Source organism: Microtus oregoni, unplaced genomic scaffold (genome assembly GCF_018167655.1).
Source record: "Microtus oregoni isolate MIOR12 unplaced genomic scaffold, Mior012 000013F_ref0000133, whole genome shotgun sequence".
Taxonomy (NCBI): domain Eukaryota; kingdom Metazoa; phylum Chordata; class Mammalia; order Rodentia; family Cricetidae; genus Microtus; species Microtus oregoni.
This window is the reverse complement of record NW_024543072.1, coordinates 40,012,502-40,035,390: the sequence shown is the minus strand read 5'-3', so window position 1 is coordinate 40,035,390 and position 22,889 is coordinate 40,012,502. Positions and strand designations below refer to the sequence as shown.

General features: G+C 41.7%; 1 protein-coding gene across 1 annotated transcript in view; it reads right to left on the bottom strand.

Moving 5' to 3' along the window:
* Positions 1-22,889, bottom strand: part of Pappa2 (pappalysin 2) — a 360,123-nt gene that overhangs the window by 31,650 nt on the left and 305,584 nt on the right. The window contains exons 20-23 of the mRNA XM_041662449.1: positions 18,967-19,135; positions 17,378-17,513; positions 15,885-15,994; positions 7,687-7,758 (exon numbers count right to left, since the gene is read on the bottom strand). Of these exons, the coding sequence (XP_041518383.1) occupies positions 7,687-7,758; positions 15,885-15,994; positions 17,378-17,513; positions 18,967-19,135 (487 nt within the window). The remainder of the gene's footprint in view (positions 1-7,686; positions 7,759-15,884; positions 15,995-17,377; positions 17,514-18,966; positions 19,136-22,889) is intronic.

Here is a 22,889-nt window from a genome sequence, read left to right as displayed (position 1 = left end):
GGTTCTCAACCTTCCTAATGCTGTGACCCATTAACACAGTTCCTCTCAAAACCATATTTTTTTTGCTGCTAATTCATAACTGCTATTTTACTACTGTTTTGAAACTGAACGTAAATAACTGATATGCAGAATACTTGATATTCAATTCCCAAAGGGGTCTTGACCCAGAGGTAGAGAACTGCTAATCTAGAGAGAAAACTCCCTTCTTGCTTTCCTGGAGATGAGTAGAAGCCTGCTTCCACTTCTGCTGCCTTAAGGAATGTGGGCCCTGGGCACTCGCACCTTTTAGAACAGTGTCTTCCCATTTACAACTGCACTGAGAATGATGGTTTAGCTACCCACATTGGCTCCTCAGGAAGAATTGAAACACACACACTACACGCGTGCTCACACGCACGCACACACACACACACACACACACACACAGACACGTACATGCTTCATCCCATCCTGGAAAACAGGAAGATAGCAGTCTAACAAGGTAAATAACTTTCCTAGCAAAAGAGTCCACAGGATGGAAAAGCCCATGATTCATCTCAGACAGGCTAACCTGTGTTTCTACTTCTCTCTCTTCTGAATTTCTGTCCTTCTGTGTCTATATACAGGCATTGTATTCTTCCAAATAAAACTCAGCCCCCAAATTTGTGCTCATAAGTCAAATTTCAGCTACTCTCTACCTTTCATGGTAGCATATCTTTTTATGCTTCCTTCCTTAGCAAGGAAAAAAATAGTGCAATAAAATTCAGTTTTCATGCTTTTTTTTTCCTTCCTTGTTGGCCCATTCATCTCATGGAGTTACACACAGTGCCTGAGAGTGATCACAAAGCACAAATAGCAGGCACAGCTAACAGGAGTACCATCTGGGATATAAATAATAAAAGAGGAGAAGAGCAAGGCCCAAGACAATGGAAGGAGAAAGAATCTAAGGAACGCAGTGGCAAATGGAATGAGTTAATGATGGGAGCATTGTTGGTATTCACTACTAGAGGTTTAAAAGCCTTACCGCATCCTACCTACATTTCAGTAATGCAGGCACTCTGATGAAACTCAATTTGTCCCCAGGGTCTTGTTTTTCTACTCCTAATTCCCTTTTACATAATTCCTATAGAGAATACATTTAGGGCTGTGACAGATAAAAATATCTCACTGGCTACTTTTAAAAAAATCATAGATATATTTACATTTAAGGCACAAAGTGCTAGATTTACAGAGAAATGAAATACCAAGCCATCTTTGGTGTTTGAGACAGGAGAAAATACTTCACCCTGTCAAAAAGAGGAGAAATACAGGCCTTTAAAACTCTGGAAAGACTAGCATGCTTTTAAACACTTCTCTTTATAACCTTGTATAAAGGTTAACACTTCCAGTTTATTCCTGGACAGATTTGCTTTAAATAGTTCACTCAGTATTTATGTCCATTATTTCTGTTCTGTTAGGCTCTCATGAGGGTGACCCTTAATTTTTCTATGAAATATTTAATGAATAAAAGTACTTTTTACTTGAGCCATTTTCTTCCTCAGTCTATGCTTAATGATAACCCATTTATTTGGATTTCCCCTCAAGGGTATCGATAGCTAGATTTTTAATGCCATTCTTGTTACCCTTGTGATCTGCATTTTCTGATAGCTCTGGAGGCTGTACGCAAAGAGAAAATAGGATCAGATCAATGATAAGAGAGTGATAAAACAGGAAAACTCCCAAGTTTCCTGATTTCACACACACTTGTTTGAGTGGTGGTTTAAAAATAGAGGCATCTTGCTCTCTACTCCAAGATAAATGACAGTCTTGGAGGGATTTGTCTTTGTTTTTGTTTTAAGACAATTATTATTTTCAAGCAATTTAGCCCTTTCTGTATTATAAGCATTGTAACTTTGACACACTATGCCAGTGTTTCTGTCGTACAAGTATTGTAAACTTGACATTCTCTGCCAATGGTTTTAAGTTCTAACCCTGACCTTTTTCAACTATATTATGAGCAATTTCTTCATTTGTTCGAGAACTCCCAGAAGGTACATCCTTTTATTCCAAGATGTGAGCTAAATGTGATGTCTACAACCATCTGCTCGTGAATGAACGAGCCTGACCCTGTGCTTCTTACATGAAGCTGAAGACCATCTGAAGGAGAAGTACCTGGGGGTATTTTGTAAAAAAAAAACAAATTCTTGAACAGCTTGCCAAGACTGATATAAAATTTTTAAGAAAGAAAAAAACCTAGAACCCTAGAGTCTTGATTTTAAAACAATATTGCCATGTACTCTTAAGATGGCTTTTTTTTATAGGCTCAATGTCCTTTATTTATGGCTAGAAACCAAATATGAGTGAGTACATCCCATGTTCCTCTTTTTGGGTCTGGCTTACCTCACTCAGGATAGTGTTTTCTATTTCCATCCATTTGTATGCAAAATTCAAGAAGTCCTTGTTTTTTACTGCTGAGTAGTACTCTAACATGTATATATTCCATACTTTCTTCATCCATTCTTCCATTGAAGGGCATCTAGGTTGTTTCCAGGTTCTAGCTATTACAAACAATGCTGCTATGAACATAGTTGAGCATATACTTTTGTTGTATGATAGGGCCTCTCTTGGGTATATTTCCAAGAATGGTATTGAAGACAGCTTTTAAAGGAGGTCCCAGACGAAAGCATTGCCAGGAAAGTGTCTGCTGGAAGCGTGGTCACACATCCTGCCTGTTGCCCTGCTTGGGCCCCTTTTCAGCAGAGTTTCCAGTGATGATGCCTGACACACCCGTAGACTGAAGCAATGTAGCTGCTAAATCGAAGAAGGGCTTCTTTGTATCTCTGACCAATTGCTTTGTCATGCAATGTGACATCAGCCAAGAAGATTATGTTCTTTATCTTTCATCCTGGCCAAATTTCATATATATATATATATATATATATATATATATATATATATTCATATATATATATGCTTAATACATAGATGTTACCCCTTACTACCTTGTGAGAATAATAGTTTGAAAAAGCACAACCATCACACTGAATAGCAGAAGTCGGTGCCAGCAATAAATGAAGTTTGGTCAGTCCTTATCATATATTGCTTACAAACAAACACTCAGTAGGTTCAGAAAGACTATTTTTTTATCTTCCAACTCCCATATCATGATGTCATAGACTAAGTTTTCTCTTGTGAGTCAATGCCAGGATAGAAACATTAAATAAAACCTATAGCTCTCTTTGGACTTATGACAAGGAAGAGTAGGACCTACAAGTTGTCATATGTAATAAAAAGAACACTTTATAAATAAGAAGTCAAGAAAAACCAAGAGGGCCTCAAATCTGCAGGAGACAACCATTGGTGGCTGCAAAGAGGACCCAGATCTATGTATGTAATATGCAAAATGCACCCCAAAAGTGGCTTTGTTGTTATGCTTTAGTGATTTTGCTGAGGTGAGCCCCAATATATATTTGCAAGGATGTGTCTCCACTGTTCTTCTGAATCTTGAGTCTGACAATTATTAGTTATACATTTTATCTGTGTAATTTCAAAACCATGGAAACTTAAATTTAGAGAAGTTAATAAAATTACCCAAGAATCGGTGAGAAAGACTAGAACCAAGCTTGCCTCTGCCTCCCAGACAGCCCCTTTCTTCTATGCCATGCATCTTCCTACAGTTCCAGAGCCTTCAGATTCCACTCCTCATGTAGTTTTCATTCTCTTCTTCCCCGTCTCCTCCAGTTCAACCTTCTCTTTCACGGGGTTGTCTCACAGAGGGTTGATTCAATTGTTTCCAATTTAAGATTCCCAAGTCTAGGCTCTACCTCCATTCCTCCACTGCCTTCTTCAGAAGAGCAATGATGATACTAGACTAAGTTGGTGTACATAAAAGACAACATAAAATTGATCAGAGCACACTTCTTCAAACTTGGGGGTTTGGAGTCAGCTTGAAACTTAGACCTACTGGCCATGCATGAAATAATTTGCTAAGTGGCATGATGGGCATTTACAAAGGCAAGAATAAGAATTTAGAGAAGAAAGGCCAGTTAAGGTTCAGAGACAACTTTCAAAGGCTTTAGAATGCCCTCAAGAACATGAATTGAGCATAGTTACCCTTAGTTGCCTGTAGTAGTATTCCTTAGGGAATCACTACTAACATCGTTTCACAGTTTATACAATTCCTTATGTTGGACATTTCGCCTGAAAGAGCTGGCTAGGTGCTGTGCATAGCTAACAGGTGTAGGCAGAATTTAATTTTCGTGTGTGTGTGTGTGTGTGTTTCCCTGGCACACATTTTAGGTCAGTACAGATTATACACTGTGCTTTGCAAAATTTCTCACTTAGAAGGACCTCTGTTTCTTGCCTCTGGGTCTGTTTTTCTTCTATCTGCCTTTTATGCTATCATGTTTAGCCTTTTCCAGGAAAGTATTAAGAACTGGCCAAGTCACATCAGGAACGTGCCAGTTTCACTATCTTCTTTCTTCCTGGTCCCCATCTTCCCTCTCCGCATTTCTCACTGCTTGTGTCTCCAGGGACATTCTCTTTTCTCTCCTGTGCTGTATCCTTCCTATGGGTCCTGCTGACTCCGCCTTTCTCTGCTTTTCCCTCCTCTCTGTAGATGAATTTTCTTCTCCCTTGCTTTTGTCAGAAGAACAGAAACCAAAGACCTCTCCTACCCCAGAGAACCTGGAACTAACAGTATCGACTTCTCATAGTAGTGTATGGCAATCAGAATGTAAATAATGCTGTATAGAATTACGTTAGGGGCTGAGATGGCTTGGTCAGAGATTTCTATGTAAGTATGAACGCCTGAGTTCAGATCCCTGGCACCCATTAAAAAACCATGTGTGGCGCCTGTAATCCCGGCATCTAGGAAGCAGAGAGAAGAGAATAGTTGAAGTGAGTTGGCTAGACAGCATAATCAGCTAACTTGAGATTTAGTGAGATACCCTGTCTCTAAAAGTAAAGTGCAAAGTTCAGGAAGACATTCAATATTAGTCTCTGTCCTGCATCTGTATGTGTAGCCAGATACACATGAATACACACCTTTACTACTCTTCAACACACACACACACACACACACACACACACACACACACACACACACAGGGGAGTAGAGGAGGGAGAATGTGATTATTTCTGGATAAAGAAAGATTCAACATGGAGATGCCCAGACAAGTAACTTTTTAGTCTCCTCCCAGAGGTGGGATAGTGGGGCTTAGACTTCCACAGTGACCTTCAGAATCCCTTGCTGGTTAAGATACAGATTGCTGCCCCCCTACACCGTGCACATTCTAATGCAGTGGGTGTAGGGTTGACCTAAGAAGGTGTGATCTACTGAGTCCCCAAGTGATGACAAAGACACTAGTCAGGGGCCACACAGAGCCACTGAACTGTCCATCAAATGGTCTGGGTTTGGTTGTGCATGATAGCAGTGGGGGAAGGGAAGCAACCAGGGAGAAGAGAGCTTTGTTTCTGGTGGCATCCTCAAAGAGAACACAGCTCCCTAGGAAGCTCTGACTAATAGGTCGGTCTGGAGGGTCGGCTTCGGTGCAGGGCAGGGGAAAGGACAAGCGTGGAAAGCTCTGGACTGTAACCTTCTGGAAAGCACTAAAGCCAGCCCCAAACCCTGACATCCACCCGCGTACTTATGATGATGCATAGAAGCAGCAGAAGGGAACTCTCAGGATCTGTTTGATCTCTGTCCAGCTCCCTAAGCCCTCTGTCTGTTTATCTCCCTCTTTCCCTGGCCTCCTCTCTCCCCATCACCCCCTGCCCAGTGGATGATTCACTGCCTCCCCTTGCTTCCCCGCCCCACCCCACCACCATCTGTTTTTCTAATGATGGCAGAAGATGAGCTGTTCTGTTGGCCCCGCACCATAACCCAGCACACTCCACGCTAGCATTAGCCCTCGTGTATTCTCAGAATGCTGTTTTATGGGTATCTTTTCCCCGCTAAGTTTCCTCCACCCTTTCTCTCATCTCATGTGGATCCTGGTTTCCCAGAACTAGCTCAAGTGACTCCGAGATACCGAATAGGAGATTAATATGCATGCCTGCCTGCAGGCTGGGTATGCTTGAAGAGATTGTTGGAAATCAATGGCCGTTAAAGACGCTCTCTTTAGCACACTCCAAAGAGCCAAAAATATCTGGGCAGTGCTGCAAAGTGGCTTATTAACTTCCAAAGAGAGGTTTGGATGAAGAAATCTGCAGTGGCTTATGGGAAGTGGAGAAACCATGAGTAAGAGGAGTCCTGAGAGATTGGGTGCTGTTGACATGGCCACGGCCACCAAGAGGGGTAGCAAACCCTTTCAGGGCAGACAAAGTATGGGTGTTGACTGTCTATAGGAAAATGTCCACCCTAGCTTTCTCTCCCCTGATATCTAGAGCCTGCAGATTGCTCTCCTACAGAGACTGCTCCTACTAAGATTAGCTAAGCCTGTTCCCTTGATCCAACTGTTTATCATCAACTCAGCTTCCTTGTACAGTTGCAATAACCCCGCCCCTTTTTATATAATCAACTCTATATAAGAAACACACGAAGTCTCTCTGTGTGCTGCAGCATCTCCACAGAGATCCTCGCCCATCTGATGCCATTTTTTTTGTGCCTCCATGTATCTGCCTGTCTATCTGTCTGTCTTTTCTTCATGCATTCTTCAACCTCAGTCAGGCCTTTCCCTAGATCCAGCCATGCTGGGCAGGACAGTGCCTAGATTAGATTATGTATATTTGTCACCAGCTGTTCCCAGGATTGGAGGACTTGCATAAATGGGCTACGTATGTATCGTCCTTCTCAGTGTCAACAGTGCTCAAGTCAACTCTCTAGGCAATGCTCTGATTCAATCTAGTCTCCTCTTTGTCAGGTTAAAAAGTCATTATGCCAGAAGCGACCACTGAAAGGGGAATCCACTGTGGAGAAGGATGATGGGATTTCTTGATATAGTGAAGATCTAGGTCAGACCACTCGATGGTGCAATATACGTCTACCTAGAAAGTTGCTTAGACACCTCTATGACCTTGCAGTTGCTGCAAAGGAGGAGAGCCTCGGAAAGGTGACCACAGGGAAGAAGTGAACCACATGCTCACTAGAGTAATATCTGCTTTGAGATTATACCTGCTGTTCAAGTTCCCTAATTATGGCCCCAACTTCCAGATATTCTTGTTTTGTAATGAAAAAGTTTTGTATAATGATTTTGTATTTGTTTTAATTTATAATGTGCATATGTGTGATATTATATAAGTACATATGAATCTCAATTTTAAACCAAGCCTGGTGGCCCCCACCTACGGATAATTCTGCCACTCAGGAGGCTGAGGCAGAAGGATTACCGCAAGGTCCAGTCTGGGCTATTGTGACTGCTATGTAATACACTGTCTGCATAAATGCACACAGACACAGACACACACACAAACTCAATTTTACACACACACAAACGTACATACACCAAAGTTGATTTTAAGCACTGTGCTGGCTGAACAAAATTGTCTACAGTAAAATCCTTAATTAACTAATTCCAACCAAGGCCTAGTTACAGAATCTCAAAAACCATAAATAATTCTGGCTTGCTTTTTAAATGATTGAAGATTTTACTAAAATAAAACTGAGTTCAGAAATCCTAAATTCTGTAAATCTGAGATTAGAAGGTAGGTGCATTTAAGAAACAACTAAAGGAAGGAAAGAGGGATCAGGAAAAACAAGGCCTTGAACTGGAGGAACTCACATCATACCTCACATGATGGAATACAGTGGACCAGGGAGGGGTCTGGGTGCCACTTGCGCCGGCCAGTACACACGATGCTCTAGAACAGAAACACGGGAAACAGAGACATTAGGTCTATGGGAGACATGGTCAGTTCCGTGTTTGCCCCACAGCCAACTCTGGTGCTTTGAAGGCAAACGTCCTCTCCATGTGCCTGGCAAGCACCTGGTCTTTCTCACTGAAGCTACTAACCCTGCTGGGTAGTGTGAAGACAGAAGAAACTTTCCAAGTGGGAACTTGGTGCCACCTTCATCTTCTTGTTCGTTCCGTAAGGTATTAGACCTTTCAGAGTACTGAAGGTAGTATTTGAAAAGGCAATCACAACACAATGAGTGCAATCTGTTCTTAGGCAGAAGACTAAAATTTTAAGTAATTTCTAAGAAATTATTACATGCCTATGTTAGAAGAGCCATGACTTAAAAAAAAATTCTTTTTCCTAGAATTCTTGAATGCATAGCACTTTAAGAGCCAAAGCTAGCCCTTTAAGCCCCACCTGCCCAAGGGCAAGGTGAGTTTCCAGAAGGCTGAGAACTGCAGTTCTTGAGGAATAACTTGCCTCATGTTCACTGCCCTCAACAAATCTGTTTGAATGACTAACGGATATGCTCGATCACATATAGGTGGGAAGTGTACAGACAGGAAATACATTGAGATGTATGTTTGCCCCTGATTGGACTTCATGGGAAATGCAATGAATTATGGGTTTTGCCTTTTTAAAGTCCTACAAAGTGTAACTTATGACCATTGCCTGGGAATCCCAGAATGAACCTGTCTGGAGTCCATCCTGGTCAGTATTTAGTTAAAGCTTGCTTCGAATGTGGCTCAAAATTGTGGAACTGGTGTTAACAAGTATGCCATTGCTTGAGTGCCCTTTTAACTTATCTGACCTAGCCCATATGGATAGCCAATTTTGTTATTTTCATCCCTTTCGCTATGTATATTCAAAATCCTTCTCATATGTGCAAATTTAAGATAAATTCATCACAGTAAGATTGACAATACTCACGATCTTTAAATGCTAATTCAGTTCTCAGAGTAGTTTAGACTGCCATTCCTCCTTAAACTGTATAAGTTGCTAAAAGTGGGTAGTATGTCTGTTGTACCCATCCTAGAAGCCAAATCCTTAAGAAAAAGGCCCGGTCTCCCCAACTTATTCTTTATGTCAACTTTCAGGCAATTATAAGCACTGGACAACTGCTACAGGTGATTCTGGGCCTCTAGGCCTAGAAAAGAATCGGATTCGCTTCTCACCAGGCGTTCACACTGATCTGTCCGACTCACTGCCCCCACTCCACCCCAGTTCACTTCCTTCTTGCAGTTTCTGAGGAACACTTGCAATTGTCTTTGTATCAGGGACCAGTAGCTCCACCTCACCATATAAGATACGGATGCCCTTATAGGTAAGTGCTGTGTTTGTGGGTGGATGACTTTCATAAGCCGGGAGATTCAGAAGCCTGGGGGCCCAGCATTACATTTAGCAGTTGTTCAGTGCTTGTAATGTCACCTGCCTGAAAGTTGACATAAAGAAACGGACAGGAAGACCGGGCCTTTTTCTCAAGAATTTGGCATCTAGGATGGGTAAAACAGACATACTACCCACTTTTAGCGACTTACACAGATTAAGGAGGAATGGCAGGCTGAACTACTCGGAAGACTGAGTTAGCATTTAAAAGTCAGTGAGTATTGTCAGTCTCACTATGATGGATTTATCTTACATTTGCACATATGAAAGGATTTCACATATACTTAGTTATAGCAAAAGGAATGAAAATAAGAGAATTGATTTTGCACGTGTGCTAGGTTAAATAGCAAGGAGCAAATGATAATGAGAAGGGAGAATGAGACCATGTACTGAGAAGTCAGAGCTCCCACACTGCAAGACCTCTTTATCCCCTCCCCTTCTCTTTTCCTTTAAACTATTCTGTTTACTAAAAGTACCACTAGTTCTTTCAGGATTAATTTGAGAAAGCAAATCAAAATAAAGATAAAAAGCTTTGACATCACTCAGCTACTGAAGGACTGGGAAGCTGACAGGGATCACAGATAGTCTTACAAATGGTCCTTCCAAATCTGTCCCTTGGGGAAGCCTTGCTAGCTCACACCTGACTAAATCATAATTATGATCATACTTTTAAGACAGAGGGGAAAGCATTGTTCAGTCTGTGAAGTAGGAATCTATGAGGCAGAATAATGGGGGTGGGGTGGAGAGTGAGAGGCAAAGGTAGATGCCTCATGCTTCAGAAGGAATCACTTTCAAATACAATTTAGGGAAACGTAGTTCCAGCCAAACAATTGCTGCATTGCGTTAAAAACAAATCAGCTCATAAAATGAGTTCTGCGTCTTTCCACGTTAAAATATAGATTTTCCCATTTTGAAGTCAAGCTATCACAAGCCAACCTCATGAAGGGGCAGATGAAGATAACCATAAACAGTTCACCTCACCCCTACATAGGATTTTAGAAAAAACAAAGCTTTGAGAAGTGTCTCAGTAGAGGCTTCCATCCTGCAGGTTCTCTGCCTTCCTACACTGTGTTCATTCTATGATCATCCAGGATATGATGCTTGGATGAGGGCGAGGTGTCTACCTACTTTGAGGACTCTTTCCGCTCAGTATGAAGTTGGGATAGCATGTCAAATGTAGGAAAAAGAAAGAAATCAAGAGAAGAAAACACATACTGCTGGTCTGGAGAAGTGTGTCCCACACTCTCAGGAGCTTGGAGATGCTGGACTCTTGGGAAATAAAGGCAGATGTCAGGAGACAGCAGCAACTATTCCTTGGAGTCAGGATATGAACTGTGGTATCAACACTGACTCAGCACAAAGCACCCTACCTCTCCTTATTGTCAGATCCCACTGCCCGGTCATCATGTCAAAGACCCAGAATGTCAAAGACCCAGAATGTCTACCTGGGAATTTCATACTCTGGCCTACTGTCTCTTACAGGAAATGTGTTCTTGTAAAACTGAAACAGAATAGTGTGTGGTGGTGGTGGTGGTGTGTGTGTGTGTTTGTGTGTGTGATCACTCTGTCCTATGCATCACAAGAGATTTTGAATAAGCATGTGATCAAACCAGACTCTGAATGTGGCTGCCAATGGGGACGGACTGAGAAGCCATCGATAATGGCACTGGGACCTGTTTCTACTGCATGTATTGGCTTTTTAAGACTCTAGTCTATTTGGATGCACACCTTCCCAGATGTGAATGGAGGGGGGCGGGCCTTGGACTTTGCACAGGGCAGGGTTCCCTGCCCTCTCTTAAGGAGGGAGGGGGAAGGGAAGAGGGTAAGTGGAGAAGCAGGGGGGGCGGAATGGGAAGAAGGGAGGAAGTGTAAATTTTTGAATTAAAAAATAAAAAAAGAACAAAAAAAAAAGAAATGGCTTTCTTAGTCAAAGTTGGTGCAATACGATGTATTGAAGGGGCATTGATTCTTTAGTTTTCCAAGCCATGTTTGTAAAAGGATAAAGAAAGAAGAGCAAATGATTCAGATATTTATCTACACATACACACACACACACTCACAAGCAAACCATGAATCAATGTTTTCTTGTTCTATGGAGCTAAGTGGCACAATCTTCACAGAGGTGGAGAAGATTTTATAAGGGTAAATTTATACTAAACAAATTAAGATATCACTTAAACTTAAGATTTATGTGATAAAAACTGTGCTGGGTGTTTCTCGTGTGTGTGTGTGTGTGTGTGTGTGTGTGTGTGTGTGGTTTTTTTTTTAACTTTTATAAGAACACTGCAGAATAAGTAGTATTTCCTTCACCTTGAAGGGGAACGCCCAGAAGCTTTGAGTGCAAACCACCTTCCTCTCTCTCAGTTGTTTCTTAGGAGTATTTTTCATCAAAACCCCCAGACAATCTAGATTTTAGGAAATTGTTTCTTTAATAAAATATATAGTATTCTGAATCTCAGCCATCATTTGCAGGAATACAAACCAACTGGCCCTCTAGAGAAGAGTAAATAACTCTAGAGAAGAGTAAATAGCCAGCTGAAAGCATAACTCACTGTTCTTTAAGAGCAAAACTAAACTCCAAATTCTATTCCACAGAAAGAAAATCAGTGTTAGAGGGAAATGTTTCTCTTTCAATGATTTTTCTCCCACTTTCGTGATAAGGGAAGGAAATGTGGAGACTGGTATTTTTCATGCTCAAAAAGAATAGCCCATTTTCTGTTTCATGGGAAAACTATCCCAAGCAGATAGCTAGAGGGGAAAGGACAGCTGTGGTTGTGGTGATACAGGTACTGGCACACAATTTAGAGTCAAGGACCTTGTTTATGTGTGGTTTACAAAGTGAGTTCCAGGATAGTCTGTTACACAGAGAAATCCTATCTTGGAAAAAACAGAAAACAAAACAAAAGAAGAATAAGAGGAGGAGGAGGAGAAGGAGGAGGAGGAGGAGGAGGAGGAGGAGGAGGAGGAGGAGGAGGAAGAAGAAGAAGAAGAAGAAGAAGAAGAAGAAGAAGAAGAAGAAGAAGAAGAAGATTGCTTAGACATTTTCTTCACTTGACTTCTTGACAACTGTAAAATTTTGGATATATTATCGAGCAATGCCTATGTATATGTAAAGTAGAGATAATAAAGTATTTCTAAGCTTATTAATTTGTGATGAGATTCAGATTATATAGAGAAAACATTTATATACATAATTACACATATGTAGTTACATATATATATAACCTGAATCATATATATGTGTGTGTGTATATATATATATATATATGTGTGTGTGTGTGTGTGTGTGTGTGTGTGTGTGTGTGTATAGTAATAGTAGTGGTGGTAGTAGTGGACATACACAGGAGTTTGGAAAGAAGGTATTATTCAAATATAAGCTATCACTCTTGTTACAAAGAATGAAGTCATTTGAAGCAGGATTTAGAAGGGTATCATTTAGTTCTTTACTCTGTGGTCTCATTGGATGCAAAATGATTTGAAATATGATAGACAGCAGAGATTTCCATTACAGAGATGAGAATTATTTATCAAGCAATTGAACTATACTCAAAACAGGTGTTCTTGAACTTTTAATATTTATGCTGCAATTATTTGTTTTCCACAGCATCATGACACCCATCTCAAGATTTCTGCTACTACATCTGTGTCCCAGAACATTGTGATGGGACACACATCCCCAAATTATAAAGAGCAGGGAAGTGTCACAACAGAAGATAAGGAGTGGGCACAAGCAAATGAAGCTTTCTTGCTTGGCAACTGATTGAGAAAGACTATTAGGGACCAATCAGTTTAAACTCTCTTCATATGGTTCTCCTCTGATTCTGAGATAACCCATGGAGATGTCAATGATCACCATTTTACTTGAAGAATTAGAAACCCAGAACAATGAGCAGATTGTCTGAGGCCATTGTTCTGGTGACTAGCAGAATTCAGGTGAGTGAGTTCAGCTTTACGAGAAACAAAAACATTTTCAGGTCTGGATAGCTCAGCAGTTAAGAATGTTTTCTGATCTTACAGAGAACCAGCACTCAGTTCCAAGCACCCACACCTGACAGCTCACAACCACACAAAAGTCTAGTTCCAGGGGACCCAATGTTGTCCTCCAGGCCCTGTATGCACTCTTACACACCTAGCATACATATATACATATGCACATGAATGCAAATCGAATCTTTAAAAACTATATTTTAATGCCTAGACTGCAGGGTTTCACTGTTGCTTAAATATCACATATAAACAACTTGTGTGCTGATGGAGGTGGGTCTTGTATCTTATCTGTTGCTTTCATTGGTTAACTAATAAAGAAAACTGCTTGGCCTGATAGGACAGAAAATTAGGTAGGCGGAGTAGTCAGAACAGAATACTGGGAGAAAGAAGCCGAGTCAGGCAGTCACCATTATTCTCCCACTCCAGACAGCTGCAGGTTAAGATCTTCCCTGGTAAGCCACCTTGTGGGCTACACAGATTATTAGAAATGGGTTAGATCAATATGTAAGAGCTAGCCAATAAGAGTCTGGAACTAATGGGCCAGGCAGTGTTCAAAAGAATACAGTTTCTGTGTAATTATTTCAGGGCATAAGCTAGTTGGGGGCCAGGAGCCGAGTGGCAGGAACGCGGTCCGCAGCTCCTTCAACAGTGTGCAAAACTAAAAATTTACTAATCAGAATATAATCATGGCAAATACAAAATAAGAATGATACTGTTCAATGTGCTGGCTTAAGAGGAGATGAATGTTCTGCATTTCCTTGGCCAGAGTTAACTCTACATTAACAAGGATGTGTTTACCCATAGCAGCAAGAGGCTGCTCAGATTTGGCTTGTGTGAGGAGAAAATATTTGTTTCTCAACTAGAAAGTGGTATTCTAACAATTCTTTACTCAATGCTCTTAAGATGCTTAAGAGCACCAGGTACTGAACAGGGCATCAGGCACCCAAACATGGACAAAATGCATTAGGACCTCTCTAAGTAAGTAATGGCCCTCCTAAAGGACAGAGGAGGAAAGGGAGGCTTCATCAAGAGAGAGCAGATGGTTCTCTACTCTGGAATGAGTCTGTCTCTGTAATAGTTTTCCTGGTTGTCTTCTGGAGGACAATGACTCCAAACAGTTGCTGCCACTCAGGCGTTCCCAAAGAACTTCTACCATAAACCAAACTATTCCTCACTCTGCATTATACAGTGTTTCTGAATGTCAAATCAGCATCTTTCATAATAAAACAAAATCAAAACCAAGTAGCACTCTGCATTATACAGTGTTTCTGAATGTCAAATCAGCATCTTTCATAAGAAAACAAAATCAAAACCAAGTAGCAATCTACTAATTAACAGTAAATATCACATTTGGGGCTCAAGCCAGTGAGGATAAGAAGAAACTTAAGAAAAATTTATGGCCTGGTGGTGGGGCACACCTTTAATCCCAGGACTTGGGAAGCAGAGGCAGGTGGATCTCTGTGAGTTCAAAGACAACCTGGTCAATAGTGTGAGTTCCAGGACAGGCTCCAAAGCCACACAGAGAAACTCTGTCTCCAAAAATCAAAACAACAACAACAAACAATAAAACCCCCAAAGCAAAAAACAAAGCAAAAACAATTTATGAACAAAATGTATAGATTCAGAACACACGCCTTAGCAAATTTTTAGCAAGTGGCTTTCAAGGATTTAATTGAAGATTCTAAAGCAGGCATATCCCATTCCACCTTTATTCTGAGAAACTACAACTCATAGCAAAATATTTGCCATTTGACTCTTGACTTTTGTTTTCATTTCTTTTGTTCATTTTCACAAATAGCAATTGAACACTTAGCATTTCCTAGATACCACTTTGAGAAACTAGATATTAAACAATGGACTAAAGAGACATTACCTCTCAGTTTATTTCAACTGCAGAAATATGTATGCAAAATTCTAAATGGGGATGTTATCTGGAGGACCTATGTCCTGGGAGCTAAAATGCTTAAAACTAGGAGGAATGTACAACTTAAGGCTCAGAGGACAGTGGCCATGAAGATGGTGAAGCTTTTATTCTGTTGACATTAGTCACAAGTGTGGTAGGTTCTCGGGAGGAAAAACAGTTTGGAAGAGGCTCTGAGAGAGGAGGACAGTCATCCCTCAACATAGACACTAAGACATGAGCAGTGAGAGAAAGACACTGTCGAGCCTTCTGGAAGGCTGTGATGTCAGGGAGGACCAGTTTTCAAGTGTGAGAAAGAGCAAATGGGGTTCCCAGAGAAGAGGTCAAAGGTAGAACAGATTTTGCTGATGACTATGAAGAGGACCCTGGGGAAGGATTTCAGGGTTTAGAAAAAGGGAGGAGAGGGGAAACTGGATCCTTTTCTCATCCTGTCTGCTACCTGCCTTCTCTCCAAGTGTAGATTTACTTGGACCTTTTCTAATATAGTCTTCCTCCTTCCTCCTCTTACCATTGTATGTTCCCTCAGTTTATCCTCACGTTTTCTGTCTTGTTTTCATTATTCACTTTCTTCCTCATTGCTTCCTCTGAGCCTTATTTCTAACTTCCCTTTTAAATGGATTCCCCCCACCCCCGTCACTTTTCTTCCGTTCTTATCTAATAGTTTGTCCTTGATTATGGGAATCATTCGCAGGGATGTTTGATAGCAGGATATTTGGAGAACATCTAATGTTCTGCCAGTTGAGTCTTGGTTGGCAGCCTCTGCACTCACAATGCACAAAACTGATCCTTCCCTCACCTGGACTTTGACAGGTTCCATCCAGTGCTCCAAAGTGTCAGTAGTCACGTTCTCCGGCAGCAGCACAGGATCGCTAGGGGGGATGATGCATGATGGAGAACACACTGCACCTGAAGGAATGGAAGTGTATAGCCGAGCCATGGACCTCCCAGACCACACTTGTTTTCAATGCTTGCTTAGTCTACATGAAAGAAGTCTATACTATCGGTTATAACATCATAGTAGTTATAAGCAGGGCTGACTTCTGCCCCTGGCGTACTTGTAGGGGACTGTTACATAAGGTCATAAAGAGCCAGTGTGACAAACTAACTCTCTCCTTTCTCCATGTGCCACCTCCTCTGCCTGGTCCACTATATTCTTTCCTCAGGAACTGATACATCTCTGAGTCATCCAACAATTAAAAGATTGATTTCTGGTTTAGCAGATTGCCACATCCCCAAATCAGAGCTCCAGCTAGTCAAACTCTGTATTGAGTGACAGATGCCTTGTAAGTATATTTAATATCATTCTGATCTCCCAATAGCTTATATTGATAGCTCCTGTTACCTTGTAGCTTCAATACAAGGAGGAAACAGTGCAGAGGTTATTATATTACCCCAGGGCTTATCCTATTTTGCCAGTTGGCATGCTGAAGATCATTACATACACAACCAAGAAACTTATTTGGGTAAGGGAGGAAACAGGCAAAAGAGGAAGCAGAGATTTTGGTCTCTCAAAGAAAAATCTTGTTCTGTTTGCTTACATGGCAGACCCAAATGCCTCTTCCTCAAAGCCTAATCAAATGAAACTCATTTCTTTCCTACAATGTAAGTAGTCTCTAACTTCCTTTTCATTTCTGTGTCTTTAAGTAAACAATACATTATTTTTAGGAGCCAACATATATGTATAATAAAATAAATAAAAATCAGAAATTTTGAGGGTGAGTATCTGCTTATGAAACACCACTGAGTAGACATCTGAGATCCCTGATAATCCAGTTCTTTGTGTACTATGATCAGCAGAAGACATTAAAATACAAATAATACTTAGAACACAGTGAAGAATCAATTCAGAAATGACTGGGTTTTCAATTAATTCATATTACGCACATTTATATCACATGGGTTAGACTCTCCCAAGAAATTTTCAGGTCTATGTAATTCAGAATTTAGATACGATCTCATAAGGTTTCACATTACAAATCTTTTCTGTGATGTGTAGGGCCAGCTTAGACAAAGTTGGCTCAGCCTTACTCCAAGTGGCTCTGGCCCCAAACAATTACTTAAGTACTTGCCCACAGGCTATGGAACCCAGTCCTGTGTAGAGAAAGACTAAGGAACGACGTGAGCGGTGCCACCTCAAGTAATCCTGCCCACACCAACAGGTAATATAGGAGCCCAGCACCATGGGGTGGGATGCAGCTGATCATTCCTTTCAGGGCTACAGATCCAGCCACAGCTACATGCTTAGTCTCAAAGCAAAGTAGGCAACATGAGCAGATATCCTGTGCTTACCGATCCCATATCCCTGTCCACACTTGTACTCCACAGAATTCAGCTCGGAAGGGGGTGGCGGGCATTCCCCTTGCAGATTTTCACACAACTTAAATTCCTGGGTCCACAGCCCCTCTTTAGTGCAGAGGATGGGAGTCTAGAACATCAAAGATAAGAAACACCACTATTGTTATTTTGATAATTTCATGGTAAGAAGGGGGAAAGTGGTCTGGTTAGTGACAATATCCTTTAACTTCTGGATATTGGGCTAAACGAGGATTAAAGCAATACGTTGAGTTAAAAAAAATGGCAAAAGAAGGAGGAGGAGGAAGAAGAGGAGAAAAGGAAGAACTGGAGGAAAGAATCAAGAACTAACAGTACAACCTAAGACAATGTCTTGCTGTTGCCACGTGGAGGAATCATGAACAACTTCTCCATTCGTGAAACTTACTACCATTATATTCTCCTTCAGCAATGAGAATACAATAAACTGACCAGAGACGTATATTCTGATCTATTTTGAGAAAAGTCCCACAGATGGTGTGGCTTTTACCAATATTTGTACATATTATCACACCAATGTCGCCTGTGGCAAATTCCCAGACGGGTTTTGTATAGTGAAAGCAATTAACAATTTTCCTGAAGGTTTGTTTTTTTTCCTCTCTACTGAAACACACATATTATTGCTGCTTTCACCCTGCTTGAAGTCTGTTCCCTTTCTCCACATGTCTGCTGCCTGGTATAACTCTTGGCTCACCTCCCCCCACCAACACCACCAATCAATGTATACTCTACCTGGATGGAACAAAGAGAAAATTAATAGCTATAAACCCCAAGGGGAGAACTAGAGATTTATCAATAACTCTGCCTTTGTCTGGCAAACTCTGTGCTTTCTTAACTAGTCAGTTCACACAGGCATGTCTGATGTCTTCGGATCTCATTTTGTGGTCCATTCCTTTCACATCAGTTCTGCAATATTACATTGAATACTGGACACTAAGTTCAAGTTAAGCCGAGGGAGCAGGGAAGGCCATTGATCTTTGTCTCCAAAGTCTACTTGACTTCCTGTTTCGTGTATGTGTCTGGGATGCTTGAAAAAGTGTCTCCAACAAAGCTTGAGTTTAGTCACACAATCATGATAAGACTGTGGTTTTTAGTTCAGACTTGTGCCAGAATCCTAGGGAGGGGGACTAGTCAAACAGCACTTTAATAAGCTTTGCTGAATAATTCGTGTTTTTGTTTGGACTCTGTTCTACTATAAAAGAGGTTCACGACTCCTGCATTCCTGCTCATTAGGTCAGTGCACTCATGAGAGTTGACTGCATTGCCAAATCTGCATCCTAGACTGGCATGAAAAGAGCCCTGGTACCCTACTCACTGGTGCCTTCTCCTTATCCCAAAGAGAACTGAATTTGGAAGGGAATGCTCCAAAACACCAGTTCTCTTCGGATCTATGGAATAATATCGGTGCCTCTCATTAGAACCCATCTGCTTACGGACCTGCCTGCTGCGTTTCTTTCAGCTCACTTCTTCCCAGTATTCATGTCATGGCCATGATCATGGAGAAGAAAGCAGAGTCCCATCCTAATGAGGTTCATAGTCTTCCTTACCCTTTCCGTTCCCTGGTTGCAGCTGAGCACACACTGGCTGTCCAGTCTGAAGCCATCGGTACACTCATACATGCCTTCAAACACAGGAGAAGGAGGCTCGCACACCACTGGGCTGCAGCTCCTCTGTTCCCAGGTTCCATCGTCCAGGCATTGTATCTTCAGGAACTTACTAATGAGACATGAAACCAAACAGCCCATCAGAGAAGACTGGAGCCTCAGAAAGGTATGATAAATATTAGCATAGGGGAACAGCGACGTGCTCAGGAGGTAAAGTTGCCAAGCCTGAGCTGAATCCCTGGAATCGACATGCTGGAAGTAGAGAAATGACTTCCAAAGTTGTCCTGTGACCCCCACAGATGCCATGTCATATGTATGGGACCACACATCACACACACACACACACACACACACACACACACACACACACACACTGGAAATAAAAAAGGGCAGGGCAATTGGTTCTATTTAGCCAAATGTCCCATTGTGGCTCATTAAGCCAAAACTAGTGGTGTTTATGGACTGACAGTGGTGGGAGGTCTTGCACATTTGACTTACTCCTCCCAGGAGAGCTGATAAATAGCATAGCAACTAGACTGTTGATGGGCACAGTCTCACATCTGAGACCAGAGAGAGATGCCGTGTAGTCAGAGTTGTCAAGACACTCGGGACGCATCGGGTAATAACGTTCTGTGGTGATATCGTTGTGGAAATTGGTAATGTTCATTGTCATTACCTCTTTGAGGAGAAAGAGTCCAGCAATGTATTTGTCTAGAACAGAGGTCCTCCTGACCTTCAAAGGACAGTCTCTCCACTGACATCACTATGGCTGCTTTGTTTGTTTACAAGTTCATTTTTCTTGGAATATGTTCATAGCTTTCATCAGATCTGTGAGCTGATGTGACTCAGTACGGTCCTGGAAGAACCGGCCCTCCATTTCATGTCCAGACATGGCCCCTGAGCAGAGACTGTGCTCGAGAGGGCAGGAATGAAAACACCAGAGTTCTTGGTACTGTCGAGTCCGTTCCACTCCCCGCTGACTCATTGCAGCCAGGAGGTGCTTTCCAGTTTGGCTGTTTTCGCATACCTACTTCTGATTCATAAAACTCGCAGTTACAGATAAGCTTGTCATTGAAAATATAAATAATCCTTTGACCATTGGCTCTCTATACCATGTAGCTGGTGGTTTTAAGTTGCTTGCTTTCTTGTGTGAGTGTGTGTGTGTGTGCGTGCGCGCGTGCAAGTATGTTTTGAGGCAGGGTCTCATGTAATCCAAGCTGGCCTCTTAGCATCTGAGGGTGACCCTAAACTAATGGATCCTCTTACCAACATTTCCCAACTGCCTGGGCTTACAGGCTTATGCTACATGCCCAGAACATTAACATGATGTTTTCTAGTGTCATGATATCATTTTAACACTTAAGATATGTGCATCATCCCATATATGCTTTTAACCATCATAAAATGCCTTCTCTGTGCTTGTAATGTTCTTCCATTTTCTACCAGAGAAACATAGACCACCCTGGTATATGCAGAAGTCAGGTTTTTCCACAGGGTTGGAAACTTGCAGAAGGCACCAGCTGTTTCCTTTCTTGTTTTCAATTTTTAGGATGCAGTATTTAGCCTATATTTGGAACTAAGAAAATAAATACTTTATTTTTAAACCACTGATTTGCAATGAGCAACATCAGGTACATTGCAAGACTCCTAAACAAACAAATCAATCGACTCAACATAGCTCTAAGAATAAAACTCTGCTTTTATCTCAACTATAGAGAAAAAGAACATACCATGATGTTAAGTCCTTTTCCCAGGATCTTACACCACTGGATGCATTTGCTTTCAAACAATTTGAATAACATATTTTTAATACTATCTCCGTAGAAGGCTGTGTTTTGCACAAGGATCTCACCATCATAGGTTAGTGGTGTCAACTGTGAACCTCTATGCTAATGAAAGAGCAGGCTATGTATTATTTAGTACATCCTCCCCACAAAGATGATACTTAAAGATGGCTTCCAAAATTGTTTTCTAGCAAAGAATTTGAAGCTCATTTTCCTGTAATGAGGCTCCTTTGAAATCTCCCTTAAATTCTTCCTTTACTCTGCAGATTTTAAACTCTCACGGGGAACTCTCCCGCTTCTACATTTGAGACCCTTCCTATAGCTCTGCTGAACTGACATTTCCCAAATGAAGAGAGCCAGCAACACCACTGACACTAAGAGGGAGGCAAAGCTGTACAACCCTTGCCTGTCAGCACGGTTGCAAAGGAAAACCCTTGCTTGGCCGGGATGATAATATTTTTACTTCATGTGGTATTTTTCTTTTTCTCTGAATTGGTTTGAAATAGTTTAACCATGGAAACAGTCTCCCCTTTCCTTGCCCGGAGTGAGGAATCATTCAAGAATGTCGAGTTCATGCATTTCCTTGCCAGTTTAATAACCTCAGAGGTGAAAGTAGACAGATTAAACTTGCATGGGGAAGAGTGAGTTCGGGTATTTGGGGTTGTACCCACACACTATGACAGGACCTGGGCTGCAAACAGGCAACAGGAAGAGATGAGGACTGATGTGTGGTAGCAAGAGAAGAAACACAGTTGAGAGTACAGTCCCTGGACTGGGCAAGCATGAAGGGGAGGCCGGGAGCATCGTCGTTTCCTAGGCAACCGGGGTCCGTTCATAACAGTCCTTTCCTACACTTCTCCCAGTTTCATGAGTTCTCCTTCCTTGTGCTTTTTTTTTTCCCTTTGGAAAGCAGTTGATTTTACATAGCTGTGTTAGTTCGTTTTCTCATGGCTGTGACCAAGCACCTGACAGAGAGCAACAGTCCAGCGGAGTATAGTCTGCCATGGCAGAGGAGGTGTAGGCATAGGACCAAGACTGTCCATGGTGCATATATTGCCAAATATCAGGAAGCAGAGAAAGGGGAATACTGGCTCTCTGCTGACTTTTCCCTTTTCCTCTTTTTATTCATCCTAGTCTCCATCCCGGGGCATGGTGCCATACACATTTGAGGAGCGTTTTTCTTTCAAGCTTTTCCTCAGTTAAATTTCTCTGAAAATACTCAGAGATATATGCAAAGCTGTGCCTCATTAATGCTCTGTGTGCTTCTTAATCCAACCAAATAGACCACGCAAGTGAACCATTACTGCAGCCATCTCCAGGTTTTCTGTTTGTTTGTTTTTCAGGTCCTGTACCTCTCCATCAGATGATACGGTTAAGACCCTACCTTCAGACCACTTCCAAAGCATTCAACAGGTTCCGCGTGGCCCAGTGATGTGAGATGCTTCGATCTGGTGATCACGCTTACGTGTGGATTCACAGTTAATGGCCTGAGTCTTCAGCGTCATGGTATGGAGATTGTGTGCCATGAGGCCCTTCTGGCCGTTTTGTTACATTCCAAAGACACCATGATTATATCAGAAAATAAGAATTCCTTGGATTAGTTCTAGCTCCATAAAACTTGGCTTCTTTCTAAGGCCTGTCTGAGGGGGGCTGAAACTTAAAACATTCCTCCTAGTCTGCTTTATTCAGTTACTATTGTACCAAAATGATTGTTCTTTCTCTAGCTCCCCAGTCTATGTCAAAACTTTAATCCTCGGTGTGATTACACTAGGAAGGAGGGCATTGGAGGGATAATGAAGGCATAAGACGGCAACCTCATGACGGGACTAGTGCCCTTAGACAAAGGGGCACAAATGCTTCCCTGCCTTGTCTACACTCTTCCCTATGAGGACACAGCAGAAAGAAGAGCATTTGCACACAGGGCTGCCTTCAGAGAAGACATCTGCCAATTCTGTCATCAAGAACTGCGAGGCATGAATGCCGGTTAGGCTGAGACACTCAGTCTATCATACTGTTACTGCAACCCCCAAGACCACAGAACCTCTGGGACATGATCTGGATCACTGCTTCTGCATGTCTCCT